The sequence below is a fragment of the Desmodus rotundus genome, chromosome 4 (genome assembly GCF_022682495.2).
Source record: "Desmodus rotundus isolate HL8 chromosome 4, HLdesRot8A.1, whole genome shotgun sequence".
In the NCBI taxonomy this organism is placed as follows: Eukaryota; Metazoa; Chordata; class Mammalia; order Chiroptera; family Phyllostomidae; genus Desmodus; species Desmodus rotundus.
Window position 1 is genome coordinate 28,339,083 of NC_071390.1, and position 14,443 is coordinate 28,353,525.

General features: G+C 38.0%; 1 protein-coding gene across 1 annotated transcript in view; it reads right to left on the minus strand.

Annotated features, from left to right (window-relative positions):
• Positions 1 to 1,519: 1,519 nt before the first annotated feature.
• MARCHF5 (membrane associated ring-CH-type finger 5) overlaps positions 1,520 to 14,443 on the minus strand; it is a 56,638-nt gene continuing 43,714 nt past the window's right edge. Inside the window, exons 4-6 of the mRNA XM_024563406.4 lie at positions 7,213 to 7,396; positions 6,917 to 7,083; positions 1,520 to 6,234 (exon numbers count right to left, since the gene is read on the minus strand). Coding sequence (XP_024419174.1) covers positions 6,118 to 6,234; positions 6,917 to 7,083; positions 7,213 to 7,396 — 468 coding nt within the window. The 3' untranslated portion in view covers positions 1,520 to 6,117. The remainder of the gene's footprint in view (positions 6,235 to 6,916; positions 7,084 to 7,212; positions 7,397 to 14,443) is intronic.

A 14,443-nucleotide genomic window follows, 5' to 3' on the forward strand; every position in this document is an offset into this window, starting at 1 on the left:
GACTGTGAGCTCCATGGGGATAAAAGAATGTATCCCTGGGTCATTTACTTAAAAACCAAAACCCAAAACCGACCGCCTCAGTTGCCTCATTTATAGTATTTTAGTGTATGGTATATCATAAACAGCATGTTTGGGTTGTTGTGAAAATTAAATGAATTAATAATATTCATACTTAGAACAGTGCCGGGCACACAGTAAGTATGCAATAAGTATTGACTACTATAGTACTCATAATTCTAAATTTCCTGTGCCTAGCATAATAGCTGATGCTAAGTTCTCAAGAAATGTTTATTCAACGAATGGAATAATAAACCATAAGGGCTATGCCGATTTCCTGCTTTAATAAGTTCTAGTATCCATTTTACAGGCTGGAGAGTTTTGTCCCCAAATCTACAAACTTGTGTAGACTGCTGGACAAAACTAGTTGCAAAATTGTTCTTAAAAATAAATCTTATGGAAAGCAAATTCAGTTCAATAGGCATTTATTGAATACCTGCTGGAAGATATTCTTGAGGGAGATGCAAAATTATTTTTAAAAAGTCACATTGGTCTTTAGAAAGGAGAAATTATTGTCATACACAGTTCCAATGTTATCATCTTAAAAAAATAAAAATTCCTATTTGATTTTCAGTTCTGTCCTCAGTGGGAAAATTTTGATTTTTCATTACTTTAAAAATAATGTATCTACATTGTTAAGGAAAAAAGTATAAAAGGCAACAGTCAAGAGTCTCCCTCCCACCCAACCTCCATCCTCCCAGTTCCCAAACCTCCTATAGGTAACTACAGTTTTCTTATGTATCTTTCCAGAGATTTTTACATAAACAGTTGCGTAATTCCCCAACCCCTATTTTCCACTCGTGGTAACAGACTACATCTTCATTTCTTCCTTTTAACAATATACATGAAAAATATTTTTATGTCAGTATGTAAATAGCTTTCATTGTTTATAGCTGCATATTATTCCATTATGAATGTGCCGTATTTATTTAGCCAATTCCCTACTGACAGACATTTAGGCTGATTCCAATTTCTTTTCACATACACTGCCACAAGTAACTTTGTAGACATGTTGCTGTACTCAAGAGCAAATATATAAGGTAAATTCCTGACATTAGAACTGCTGATGCAAAGGGTTCATGCGTTAATAGTTTTAACAGATATTGTCTAATTGCCCTCCATATCAATTTACAGCCCAATCAGAATATATGAAAATGACCCATTTATCATCCCGTATGCATTGTACTAAATCACTATGGTCCTTTCTGTGAATCAAAAACATCAGGGTTAAATGACTGTCAAATACCTTCCAAGTTATTAACTGAAAAGAGGTGAAGATTGTTTCCTTTTGCTGGAGGTGGAGTGGGGGTATCAGACCGACTAGGATGGGTCACAGAGAAGGGTACTGGTTACATGTGACAACTGTCAGCTCCAAACCCACCCTTCTCTGCCCAACTTTGTGACACTGAACTGGACCCTACAGACCTTTTTCCTTTGGAACACAGGCTTTTTCAACAGAGGGCACTGCAGTGACACTGCAAAGCGATTGTGTCAGGAAGGCACCTTCCTCCCTGCCAGGTTCCAGCCTCCACTGTGACCATTTCACATGGGGACCCAGCAGCGGCTGTGAGGTCTAGTTGTATGCTCAGGTTTCCCTCCCAGCCAGCTTGGCTTCTGCAGACAAGCTCCAGCCCGCCCTCAGTCAAGTTCCTCTGTCACTCCTCACAGCACCAGTGGAGACCACACCTTTTTTAAGGGAATCTGAATCTCAGTGCTGGGGAAAGAAGTCTTCTTAGTCCTTTGCTGCTCTATTGTCTACTCTCCCTCAGCCTTTCCCATAACAACTGCTTTCATTGCCTCTACTGTTCTTTAAAAATCTCTTTTGCTCCTTTTAGTATTTACTTCCTATCTGTCAACAACGTACTTTCCCTGTTCAAATAACTCGTGTGATTTCTCCTAATGTGATCATTAAGCAAAAATGCATCAAGATTCATACTTAAAAATTGTGCACTTCTGCCTCTCATTTTTGGTGTACAATTATCTGAACTGATACAGAAATATTTGGATACTGATAAATGTACTATTAAAAGACCATAGACATATTACCTCTCAGTTCCCGTAATAGTCCCCTGCTAATTTTAAACTAGAGACAGTCCCTGTTTAAGCAGGGCACATCTTCTACAGGCTCAAAGTATTCTGAGATGGCCCATGAATTTGGTTAATTTGTGAAATACAGTAAACAAAAGCAACCCCCCCCCAATCCCACCCTATGGATCTCCCATTCTTGTGGTGGTACTATCACTGTAAGACTAAGATCTGCTTGTGTTCTTTTAAGACTAAACATTTGAGAGCAGGCTTATTTCCCCATTTACCCCAGGTGCTCAACAAACACCTGGAAAGTAGTACATATTGTTGACATACAGCAACCGTGACAGGTGATTGTCACTACGATGCTTAGGTCCACATGGGGTTGACCAGAATGACAACCTAGATAGCCTCTGTCCTTTGCCCAAGGTTCCTACAACCACTCAGCTGCGAACCCTCCCTCCCTTCCCTTTGTTCAGGATACTTTTCCAGGAAGTTCACAAGACCATTCCTCACCCCACCATTTCCAGTGGTAGCAGGTAGCAGGTAGCAAAGAACAGGCAACCTTGAGATCCCAGGGGACCAACAAAAGGTTACAGGCAAACAAACCTCTGCTTAAACTGGCACAGATTTACTTAGTCTATGCATATCAAACTGTCCTCAAATGCTACCACACAGTAATCCAGGAGGTAGCTTTTATAGTTTTCATTTTATTGATGAGGAAACTGAGGATTTGTCTACAACTAATTTAAAGTATTAGCTAGAATATACACCTAGGACTGTCCAGCTATGCTGTTTCTCCTCTGCTCATAGTCCATCTTGCAGATTAGGGTAATGAAATGACCTGGACACAATACAATCCCCATGGATGGAAGGGTCTTTATTTGATGTCCTCATTCTAGAAGATTCTTACTTTCTAGAATGAAACTTAAGTTCTTAGTATCTCAGAGGAAACAAGCTTTTTGGTTTTTGTTTTAAAAATGTGTTTCCAAGTCACTTGAATATACTGCATAGCATGAGACCTCTCAGATGTCTAGTTGCTTGTCTACTGTAGTCCAAGTGGCTCTGAGGGTGGGTGAAAGGGGATACATTTAAAAAAAAAAAAGAACAAACACACTTGAAATTTAAGCTAGCCTAATTATAAAATTAAGAAAAATTCCTCTAGAATTTAAAAAAATTCATTATTTTTACTTAAAAAAATCTATCTACATAACTATGATTCAAAAAGAATTATGTAGGTACAGAATTAATAAATTATGTTTTGGCAGTTGTTCAACAGACAAAGTACACCTAGAGAACATAAAAATTCTTTATTTAACCTAATCCATCCAATATTGAGATAGTCTGCTATATTAAAAACAAGACGTTTAAAAAAAATTACAGCACGGTTAGCAAGGCAGTGACTAAGTCACTAAGTTTAATTTTATATTCATATTAATTTGATATTTATGTAATGATGAACAATATTTTCAGCCACTTTGGAGGTAAGTTAACTTCTGCAAAGGGAGTTCTAGTAGTTGTCACTGAATTTCATAAAGAGGTTTAAAACATTAGCTTATAGAAATAACACGATGTGAAAATAAACTGAAAAACACAAAATATACCCACCCATCCCCAAAGTCTATAGCAACCCTTTAATCTGTCCCCTAATGTCTTTATTTTCATTCTTCATTCCCTCTTCCTAGAGTTGTGAAGAGACTATTTAGCAACTAAGAAACAACTACTGCTCTGTAGAGGCTATTTTGAGCCCAAAGTGCCTCTGGTTCCTTTCTCAGTTAGTCCTAGAAATATCTTGAGATTAAGTATTACTTGCATTTCAGAGATGAAGAAAACTGCAGCAGAGAGGAAGTTAAGTCACTTGGCCAAGGTCAAGTTATTAAAAGCAGAACTAGCATTTGAAGTCAGGTCCACCCAGCTCATGTTCTTTTGTTGCTTCATGGTGGCACGGGCCACCTTTCTGAAGAGACTGGGACATGGTACTTCTTGAGCTAACAAGGCTCTTTAGATTTAGGTGTTCAATTCCAAGGCTGGAGGTCACTCTTGGTCCCCAGGCACTTGCAATTCCCTCCCTACAGCCCTAGAAACCCCGCTCCCCTGACCCCAAAGCATTAGAGTTGTTTCTGGGGCCCTCACAAGCCCTGATGTCAATAAATCCAAACAGCTACTCCCCCATCTTGGGCATTAATGTAGTAAATGGGTAACTGTGTGCTTATATACCTTTAGTAAAGGCTGCCTAAAAGCTGTTCTATCTAACAAAATTATGCAGGAAATATCTAGTGTCTTTTCATCTTAAAAATGAAAGCCAATATATTTTATAATTACAGCTATATAATCTAAGTTATTTTTAAATATAATCATAGATTTTAATTTCCCCTTCAGCACTGTAGCAATGTTCTTAATAAGGCCCTTAATAAGGTCAATCAAATATTCTCTTCCTCCCCAAATAATTACAACTTTGAACATTCAACAGCCATTCACATCATGTTATAACTCAGAATTAACATTCATGCTATAAAGAGATACCAGTCTTAAATTACTAAAGCTAACATACATTACTGCAACCTAACATAGCTCAATCTATGTTGGCTACACTCCTAAAGAGAAGTAGCCACTTATCAGTAAGGGAAAATGTTTGTTACTGTCATGCATTAGATGCTGGAAACAAGAAAATAAGGTTTTTGGAACTAAATTTAAAAAATTTAATTTTAGTTAATGAAAATAACTGCAAGACCACTCAGATTGCTGAGCAACATTAAAAGGCTTACTATTGAAAATGGCTTTGAATACATTAATTGCTTTTAAAAATGAATATAAAACTAGTTAAACAGTGATTAAGATACTACCCTCATCAATATGACAAGCAATTAAAATCTAAAAATACTAGTTTTGGGTTTTTAATAATAAATTGACTTAAGCCAAAAACAATGACTTCAATATTTACTCAAGATTTATTTTCATAATTATCTCCTCACTGACTGGTATAAAAACAAAGAGCTCAAGGCCTCACCTGGGTTCGCCCCTGTTGGTTTTCTCTCTGTTGAAACTAGACTGTAAGCTACATAAAAACCCAGCAACCAAGTCTGTCTTGCTCACCAACGCACCACCCCATAGCACTCAGCACAGTGCCTGGGCCAACAGGTGATCAGCAAATACCGGAATAACTGAATCAATGAAAGAGAAGAGTAAAATAACTTAATTTTTTTGCAAACCATTCTCTGTGCTCAAACTACTATAATCTGGCAGCTCTAATTTCTAGAAATATGGATTTAAAATTTTACTCCAGTGATGAAAGGACCTGATGTCTGCCCATCTCTCTCTCTCTCTCTCACACACACACACACACAGTAATTAAGACTACAGGAGTCAAAATTACATTATGAACTATGAGATGTCAACATTATATAAATAAATTTTAATAGTGAAAAAGTGATCTGGAAGCCCTGTGAATTCTTACCCTACACATTTTGGAGGACATCACATAGGTTAAGAAAAACAACAAAATTGCATTTGTTCAGATTATCATTTGAATGTTTACATACATTTTTGGTTTGCTATTTATAACTAATTTAATTTACATTTCCTCTTATTACATGTACTCTTGTATAATATGTAATCAAATTATGCCAGTGAGAAAAATCCTCATAGTACCTTCATTGAATTGCTGATTCTAAGAAAACACTGAACATGAACATGTACAAAAAAGGCATGTGCATTTTTCAGTATTTGCACAGGTTGATTTTTACATTTCTGTCTGAAGAAAATATGAACAAAGCCCAGATTTACCATGCTAAGATAATGGTTTGGATGACTGCCATAAAAGTACATACAGAGTAATGAGATTGAATCACATCCTTAGGTTCCGTGATTACTGAGAGGACTTCCCCGGCCCTAAGTGCTTTCTTTATTATATTTCTTAAAAATACGATAGCAGCAGCTTATCACAAGTCTCCACTACTGTGCATTAATGATGGAATCAAAACAACACAACAGACTCATAAGGATGAGAGGACTGCAGAACTACTACATGTCACAGTTTTATGCTTCTTCTTGCTCTGGATAATTTAGAATTTTGCGGTGTGCCTGACGTAAATATTGCTGCTGTTTGAAGTAAACCTTGAATGCTCCTTTTATGGCAACAAAAGCAATTCCACCCTAAAATAAAAAAGGAAAATTAGCTTTTTAAATGCAAATTTAGAGAAACATAATAAAAATAAGTTTACAGAGGTAGCTACCATTACTATCTTCATTCTATGGGCACAGAGAAGAAATTTGATTTAAATTTCTCAGCAAGGCAATGAACCAGATAGTTGGACCCTGGAGCATTAGCTCTTCAACACAATCCTGCTGGCAAAAAGGATGGATGTAGCTGGTGCAGCTCAGTGGATTGAGTGCCAGCCTGCAAACCAAAGGGTCACTGGTTCGATTCCCAGTCAGGGCACATGCCTAGGTTGCAGGTCAGGTCCCCGGTGGGGGATGTGTGGGAGGCAGCCACACACTGATGTTTCTCTTCCTCGCTCTCTCCCTCCCTTCCCCTCTGTCTAAAAATAAAATAAATAAAATCTTAAAAAAAAAAAAAAAAAAAGGGATGGATGTGAGGGTTCATGCATATTCCAGGACAGAAATCACCCACAGCACAGCTCTGGAAGGCCAGAACCACTGCAGTGGGTCCTTCCCTTTTTCCCACTATTAGATGACAGGATAAAATACAGGCTTAAGACACAGGAGCCACAGAATAATGACACAGTCCTTTGGGTTTTGTTTTTTTTAAAAGACATATATATTTCATTGTCTTTTATATAGTCCCTTGAAAAAAGTAATATTAAAGCCATCTTACCAAGATTGTCCTTTGTAAATTAGAGTTAACACTACTAAACATCAGTTTACCAACTATTGTCGCAATAGTAGGAAAGACAAGGGCTCCACACAAAATTCGGGTGGCAGAGACGTGATCTGCTAAAGGATTAGCCTCAGCAGGAATTCGAGGAACAGGACAACCAATCCCTAGAGAAAGAGAAAAAACACAGGGCATCAGTGCTAATAAATTAGCACAGGTAAAGTATCTTTGCATGCAAGGATTCTTCCACAAGAGTAATTTGGCATGCTTGTTACAACCCCAATTCAGGGCCTTACCTGGAAATATACTGTTCAAAATTTGTAGTTTATTTGAGTATTTACGCCATAGTCTAAGCACGTAGTCCTCCCAGCGAATCATCTTGCCTAATATCAGCATGACAGGAATAGTAGGAAGTCCAATTAAAAGGAATAAAGGATCAGCTCTCTCCATAACATCCAAACCTTCTTTATGGCCTACAACCTGTGAAACAGATACCATTTGCTAGAATCATTTCCTTATCTAATAAAGGGATGTTGCATGCTTGAGCTCCATTCATTTTAGAGGAAATGCTTACTGTCAAAAGAATACAGAAATAAAAAGTTTAAAAAAAATACGCTGAAAGCTATCAGTCCTGATTTATTTATAAGAAGTGTCTCTCAGTGAAGGGGGAAAATACCAATTTCATATTACATTGGAACAAAAGCTTTAAAAATGGTTGACTCACACTGATTACATATATACATACATACATTCATTCATTTATAGAGGGGAAGGAGAGAGAAAGTGAGGGAGGGAAACATCGATTGGTTGCCTCTTGCATGCACCCCAACCAGGGACTGGGCCTGCATCCCAGGCATGTGCCCTGACTGGGAATTGAACCAGAGAACTTTTGCTTTTCAGGATGATGCTCCACCAGCCAAGCCAGCCTCTCGGGGTGATGACATTTGAATAGAAGGGAGGGGACTTCTGGTTCTTGCTTCCATTCCTCTAAATTGATTTGGTTGCCCTGGGCTACTTTGGGTCCTATTTGTCTTCTAGCAGAGCATCTGTTTTCCAGTTCTTCCTACTAGGAGGTAAGCATAGCCAGCCAGAGGGCAGGACCTGCCTTCAGGAGATGGTCTGAAAACTCACTTCTCTTTGGCTCTTTTCTCCTCTCTCAGTGGTGTCGGGGATAGAGTAAGATCTCTCTGGTTGGCAAAATGCCTGCTCTACATACCTAACTCTCCCAAAATGCAATTCCAAGGCCTAGACTGGGGAACTGCTGTATGGAATTTTGGCTGCAGGTTCTAGTCATTTTTTTCCAGTCCAGGAACCCTCCAATGCCCTGTCTATGGGGTAATGAAGCTAAAACAATCCTTCCCCTCTCACCTGGGTCTTCAGGCTATTTCTCAACTGGTTTAGATCCAAGAGGGCAAGAAGTACATGATTAATTTCTAATTGTGAATTTCCATAGTTTTCACTCGCCGATCAATCTTACTTAGCCTTATACTTCTCTCAACAGCATAATTTTGTTGGTGAGCCTCTTCTTTTTAACTAAACAATTTCCAAGAAAATTTTCTTTCACAGGTCTCAAATGATCTCTCTCTAGCCAAAGTTTCAATTGCTCACAAATTAAACATACTTCTCTGAGGGATTATTCTTGGCAATAAGATAGGGCACGGAAACTACTTCAGAGTCTTGGGCTTTTAGCCCACTCAGGTATCATCACACAGTCAGGCAATAGCTTGAGAGGAGGACTCTACTGTAAAGGACTCTATATATCTTTACTGATCACAGTTGAGGACTCAGCCAGGAAAAATGGATTAGAAAGGACCTGTCTATATTTTTGATTGGAAGGAGGGCAAAAGAAGGATGGGCAGGCAAGGAAGGCAAGGAAAGAAGGTAGGGAAGACTATAGGCTTCAGGGGATAATATACACTCAGAAAACAAGCTCATGAGATATTTTTCAAAACCAAGATGCCCTTTATGTCAGTTATTACAGCATAATTTTTTAGATGGATGGACTACAAGAAGGTATGAAATAAAGTCAAGCTGAGAATGATCAGGGCAAATTGAAATTCTGGAAAACAGACTTTATCCAGGTAGAAATACCTTATAAAAGTATGTGGAGAGGACCAAAATGGGTGCTTTTAAAATTTCAGTCAGGGATATAGCCCGAACTTGCACTTGGCTAACTTATCTAACCAAGATGTAACATTAAAGGGCAAGAGGCCAGCCTCTTCCAAATGGTCATAAACCATGGCATCAGTACTTGATACTCTTCAGGTAGAAATTAACAAGTTCACACATTGCCATGTGAAGTGTGATCATTCTGAGTTGCCCTTAAGTGAAATGGTCTGGCTCACAATATTTCAAACTCTAATCCCCACACTGGTGGCAAAAGTAGACTGTCTTTATCTATAATGTTTTTCCAGGATATTCCATCTTTATATCACTTTATTACCTCTCAAAATGCTGGCAAACAAATTTGCAAATTTCTTTGCTGGGTTATTCTGTTTAGAATTTAGGGTTTAGAAATAGAAAGCAGAGTGAATATTCAGATATGGACAATAGTTAGGGGAAGTTTATTTCTCATGGACAGCAGTTACAACCTCATAACCAGGGGTCTAAGAATGAGGAAACAAAAAAGAAAACAGGGCAAACAGTGAGCAAAGGCCCATCATCCCATTTGTTACAGCCAAAGTGGAGAGAGAGCAGCTCTGTGCTCAGGCTCACCACGCATGCTCGCTCGTATACATTTCTCCAATCAACTGAACTCTGATTATGTGCCAGACACAGGCCTTAGTGCTGGCGGTTAAATGGTGAGCTAACTGGATGTGTTCTGGAGGTAAGAGACAGTCAAATCAGACCAGTGGTATAAATGCTGCAAAGAAAACAGAATAGTATAACCTGTAGTATACTACCGCTACTATCAGAATCATGGGAAATAAATGAAAGGTAAATTAAGCAATGAAGCTCATTTAACTTTGGTCAATATAAAAACAGCAAACTCTGTGTATGATCATGTGTATTCTGGTTTTATGCTGCAAGATTTAAAAACAGATTATTTTTTTGAAACAGACTCATAGATACAGAACAACTGATGACTGCCAGAGGGGAGGACTGAGTAAAAACAGCGTAAGAATTAGGAAGTACAAACTGGTAGTTACAGATCAGTCCTGGGGATGTAAACTACAACACAGGGAATATAGTTAGTAATACTGTTATACATAGTTAGGTATAGTGCCAGGTGGGTACTGAAAATACCAGGGGGAACACTTTGTAAACTGTGTGATTGCGTAATCACTGTATACCTGAAACTAATAAAAATAACACCAAGTGTAAACTGTTAATTGAAAAATAAAATAAAAAACATAAAAACATTATTTTTAAGACTTCAAATAAGTCTGGAGTCAGATTCAGGAACTAAGAAGTTCCTCAGGAACTTTTTTTAAAAAAGATTTTATTTATTTATTTTTAGACAGAGGGGAAGGGAGAGAGAAAGAGAGGGAGAGAAACATCAATGTGTGGTTGCCTCTCACATGCCCCCTCCTGAGGCCTGGCCCACAACCTGGGCATGTGCCCTGACTGGCAACCCCTTGGTTTGCAGGCTGGCACTCAATCCACTGAGTCATACCAGCCAGGGCAGATACTTTTCTATGAGTTTATTATCCATGTATAAAATAAAAGCCTAGATTTGTAGGTTTGGATAAAAGTTTATTTTTTTTTTGCTTCAGAGCTAAAAGCTAGACCTTCACATCTAGCTAAGTCTACAGTTCACCAATGCTAAAAGGCTAAGAGTTTTAATTAAGGCTTGATCTTTTAAAGCACTGCCTGTTAGAACCCTACCTTTAAATGGGAGGATGGAACAGTGATGAACTAATAGGTTTTCTTAGTTAGAATTTAGGATAATTAATTGTAGTGTAATTAAGAATGGACAGTGCTTATGGGGGTTGTCTTTATACTAGATGCAAAAGTGGAACCAGGTTAGATATTAAAGTTCCATTGTTCCAGGATAAAATGTTCCAGCTGCCTCTGGGACCAGGTTTCACTTAAGGAGCCCAAGATTAGGGATAGGAGTCTTAATGCCTCTTCCTTGCTGTGGTACTGGACATGTAAACTCTTTGAACCTGTAAACTAGGAATAATTGATAGTATCTATACCACAAGATTGGTGCAAGGATTAAATGCATCAGTGCTTGAAGGGTCTTCAGCTCAGTACTGTGGGAAAAAGTGAACTATCGTGTTGTCTGTTCAATAAAAATGTAACTGGAGCCTTGGCTGGTGTGGCTTAGTGGATTGGGTGCCGGCCTGTGAACCAAAGGGTCGCCGGTTCGGTTCCCAGTCAGGGTACATGCCTGGGTTGCAGGCCAGCTCCCCAGCGGGGGGCACGTGAGAGGCAACCACACATTGATGTTTCTCTCCCTCTCTTTCTCCCTCCCTTCCCCTCTCTCTTTAAAAAACAACCCCTCCAAAAACAAAAAAACAGGAAGTTCCTATTTAAGTTCCTCACAATTAACAGATATTGAACCAAAGAATGGTTCATAAAAAAAAAAAAAAGGAATAAATGGGGAAACAATAGTTGTCTGATTCCTTAATCTGATTTACTTTATAGTAGAGAACAAAAGAAAACAAACAAACAGCCAAGCATTAAAAAGAAAGCCCTAACCACTTCTGATTGTATAGTGGGGCACATTCCCTAACAATATCTCAGTTAAGGAAAAGTCTTCCTAATACTCTCAAACCATACACAGTACTACCCATTGTCCACAGCTAATCTCTCTCATTTCTGAGCTAAAAAATAAAAATCTTTCCCTGTGAGACAATACATATAAAGGTTATTTATAAATGGTAACACCTAACAAATATGTATTATCATAATTTTAGGTCTTTTTCTTTACTGTCACTGTTAACCATTATGTTCATTTTTGTCTCCTTGCTTGTATCATTTCTTCCTTCTACCAACCCCAATTATTTCCTTCAAGGGTCAGCATAAGATTTACCTTTTTCATAACTTCAAATGATTTTTCACTTTTACTGAATTAAAATACTGCTTATGGAGTCTTCTACACTCTTCACATTTGCTTATATAACCTTATAACTATTCTCCAGTTAATTTACCATACTTTGCAGAGTATAAGATGCACCGGACCATAAGATGCACCTAGATTTTAGAGGAGGAAAATAGGAACCCCCCCTCACCCCCAGCAAGCCAGGTAAGCTACATTCGGACTATAAAATGCACCCCCATTTTCCTCCCAAATTTGGGCGGGGGTAGGGCAAATGTGCGTCTTATAGTCCGAAAAATACGGTATGCACACCTTGCCTTAGGCTACATTCCTTGAGGCTGAGGATAAGAGCTGTCAATTTGTTTTATATTTTATGCAGACCTCAGCTCAGTGTTAACTTTTTGATTGAATCATACCAATATTGTTCAAAATGCCAGGATACAACTGGTAGCCGTTTTTAGAGGATACACACTATATTCCTAATTGGATCCTGTGTTGTTGAAGTGTTCCATTAATTATAAAAATTCTTTTAAGACTGATTTAGTCTAAAGTCTTTTCAGGAAGAGCAATCCCATTTCCTATAGTCAATTAGGTCTTAAGAGATATCAGTCTCAGAGGGCCTCAGTTTCCTCATCTGCAACAAATATACACCTGTAATGTATCTGTGCATTAAATAATGTACAATGTGCTCTAAGTTTTCATGTCTTTGTCAATCCTAGTGAATCATCCTGAACTTCTTTGATCTAATGATGTACTGATACTTATTACAGGAATGAAATGAATTATTGCAGAGAATATAATCAACAGAACAAACCAGTTACATCTGATGGAACAGATCATATAAAAAGATCATATAAAAAATCAATGTATTATGAAAGCCTGTTAAGTATTAGTCTCGCTATATATACTACATAGGAATGCCTAAGTATAAATAAGATAGTTTCTACTCTCAAGCAAATTACCTTCTAACAGGAAAAGTAAAACCTGAACACAGGAAAAGTTAAATAATTTAGATAATCTATATAAGAAATATCACTTGGTTGGCACAAAAGTAGCTGCCATTTGAGGAATAAAACAATGTCACTAATGCAGAGGAAAAAGAAATCACAGTGGGCAGGAGTTGCCTGGTCAGTTTCAAGGAGGAAGAGTGGCTGAACTAAGCCTAAAAGGAGGGTCTGGATTTGGATTAGTAGAGAGGGAACTGAGCACAGGTATTAGGCAGGGAGGTGACATAACCCAAAGAACAGAGGTAAAGAACACTAAACAACATAAGGATGGGCTGGAAGAGACAGCCCAACAGGCTATCAAAGCAGAATGAAGTAAGACTGTGGAGGAGTCTGCGTAACAAATCAGGTTAAGGAAATGAAACCTTTTTCAAGTTAGTGGTTCTCAATCTTTATCCACTGCACTCATGGCAAATGATAATTTACTATTTGTGATTCATTCCAGTGACTACATCCAGATTTTTGGGGTGTCACCAACATTTTATGAAAAGCCTTGCAAAACTGTCTCACCATGACTACTAATGGAGCAACCAGAAGGAATGCTTACTATGGGCCCTGGCATAGATAGGTTATGTGCAATTTTTGGAATATTACATATACAGTTAAGTCCTCATTTTCATGGTATTGACAGGTTCTGTTAATGAAATGTTAAAAAACAAAACTAATTTTACCATAAGCTAATTGATATAGAGTTAAGTTCCTACAGTATCTCATCAACATAAAATGATGCTGAAACATTATTTGAGGACCTGCTTCAACTCACTTTTTCTTTCATACACTAATTTATATTAAAGAAAAGCAAGTTATATCATCTATAAACCTAAGTGTATTTATTGAGTTACTTATGAAACGCTTAACCAATCTAGGTACTGCTTTTGAGAAGCACTACTTAAGGCAGAGGAGATGGTAAGCTTGAAGTAAGACGTTGAAGCCCTGGATGGTGTGGCTCAGTTGGTTGCAGTGTCATTAACCTGGAACTGAAAGGTCGTGGGTTTGATTTCTGGTCGAGGCACATACTAAGGCTGAGGGTTTGATCCTCAGTTGGGGCAAATACGAAAAGGTAACCAATAGGTGTTTCTCTCACACTGACATTTCTCTCTCCTTTCCTCTCTCTCTAAAGCAATGAGAAAATGTCCTGTAGTGAGGATGAAAGAAAAGATGTCGAAGGTATTATTTTTGGAAGATTCATTTGAAAGGATAGATTGATAGAAGAGAATGAAGTCAGAGGAATCAATCAAGAGGCTCCTTTAGCCATCCAGGTTACAACGGGGGAGTGACAAGAAATCACGAGGTGAAGACTGTGGAAAGGAAGCCATAAATGTAAGAGACATATCAAAATGAGAACTGCTTGGACCTGGTCAGCGGACTACATATAGGGCTATGTAGTAGAAAGTCAAAGGTAATTCTAAGAATGTAGACTATAAATTGAGTAGATGAAAAAGGAATAGGAATTAAAAGTACAGATAAATTAGAAGGGGGAATAAATTTAGGTTGCAAATTGAGAAAGACATGTTTGATTTCAATAATACTGAGTAT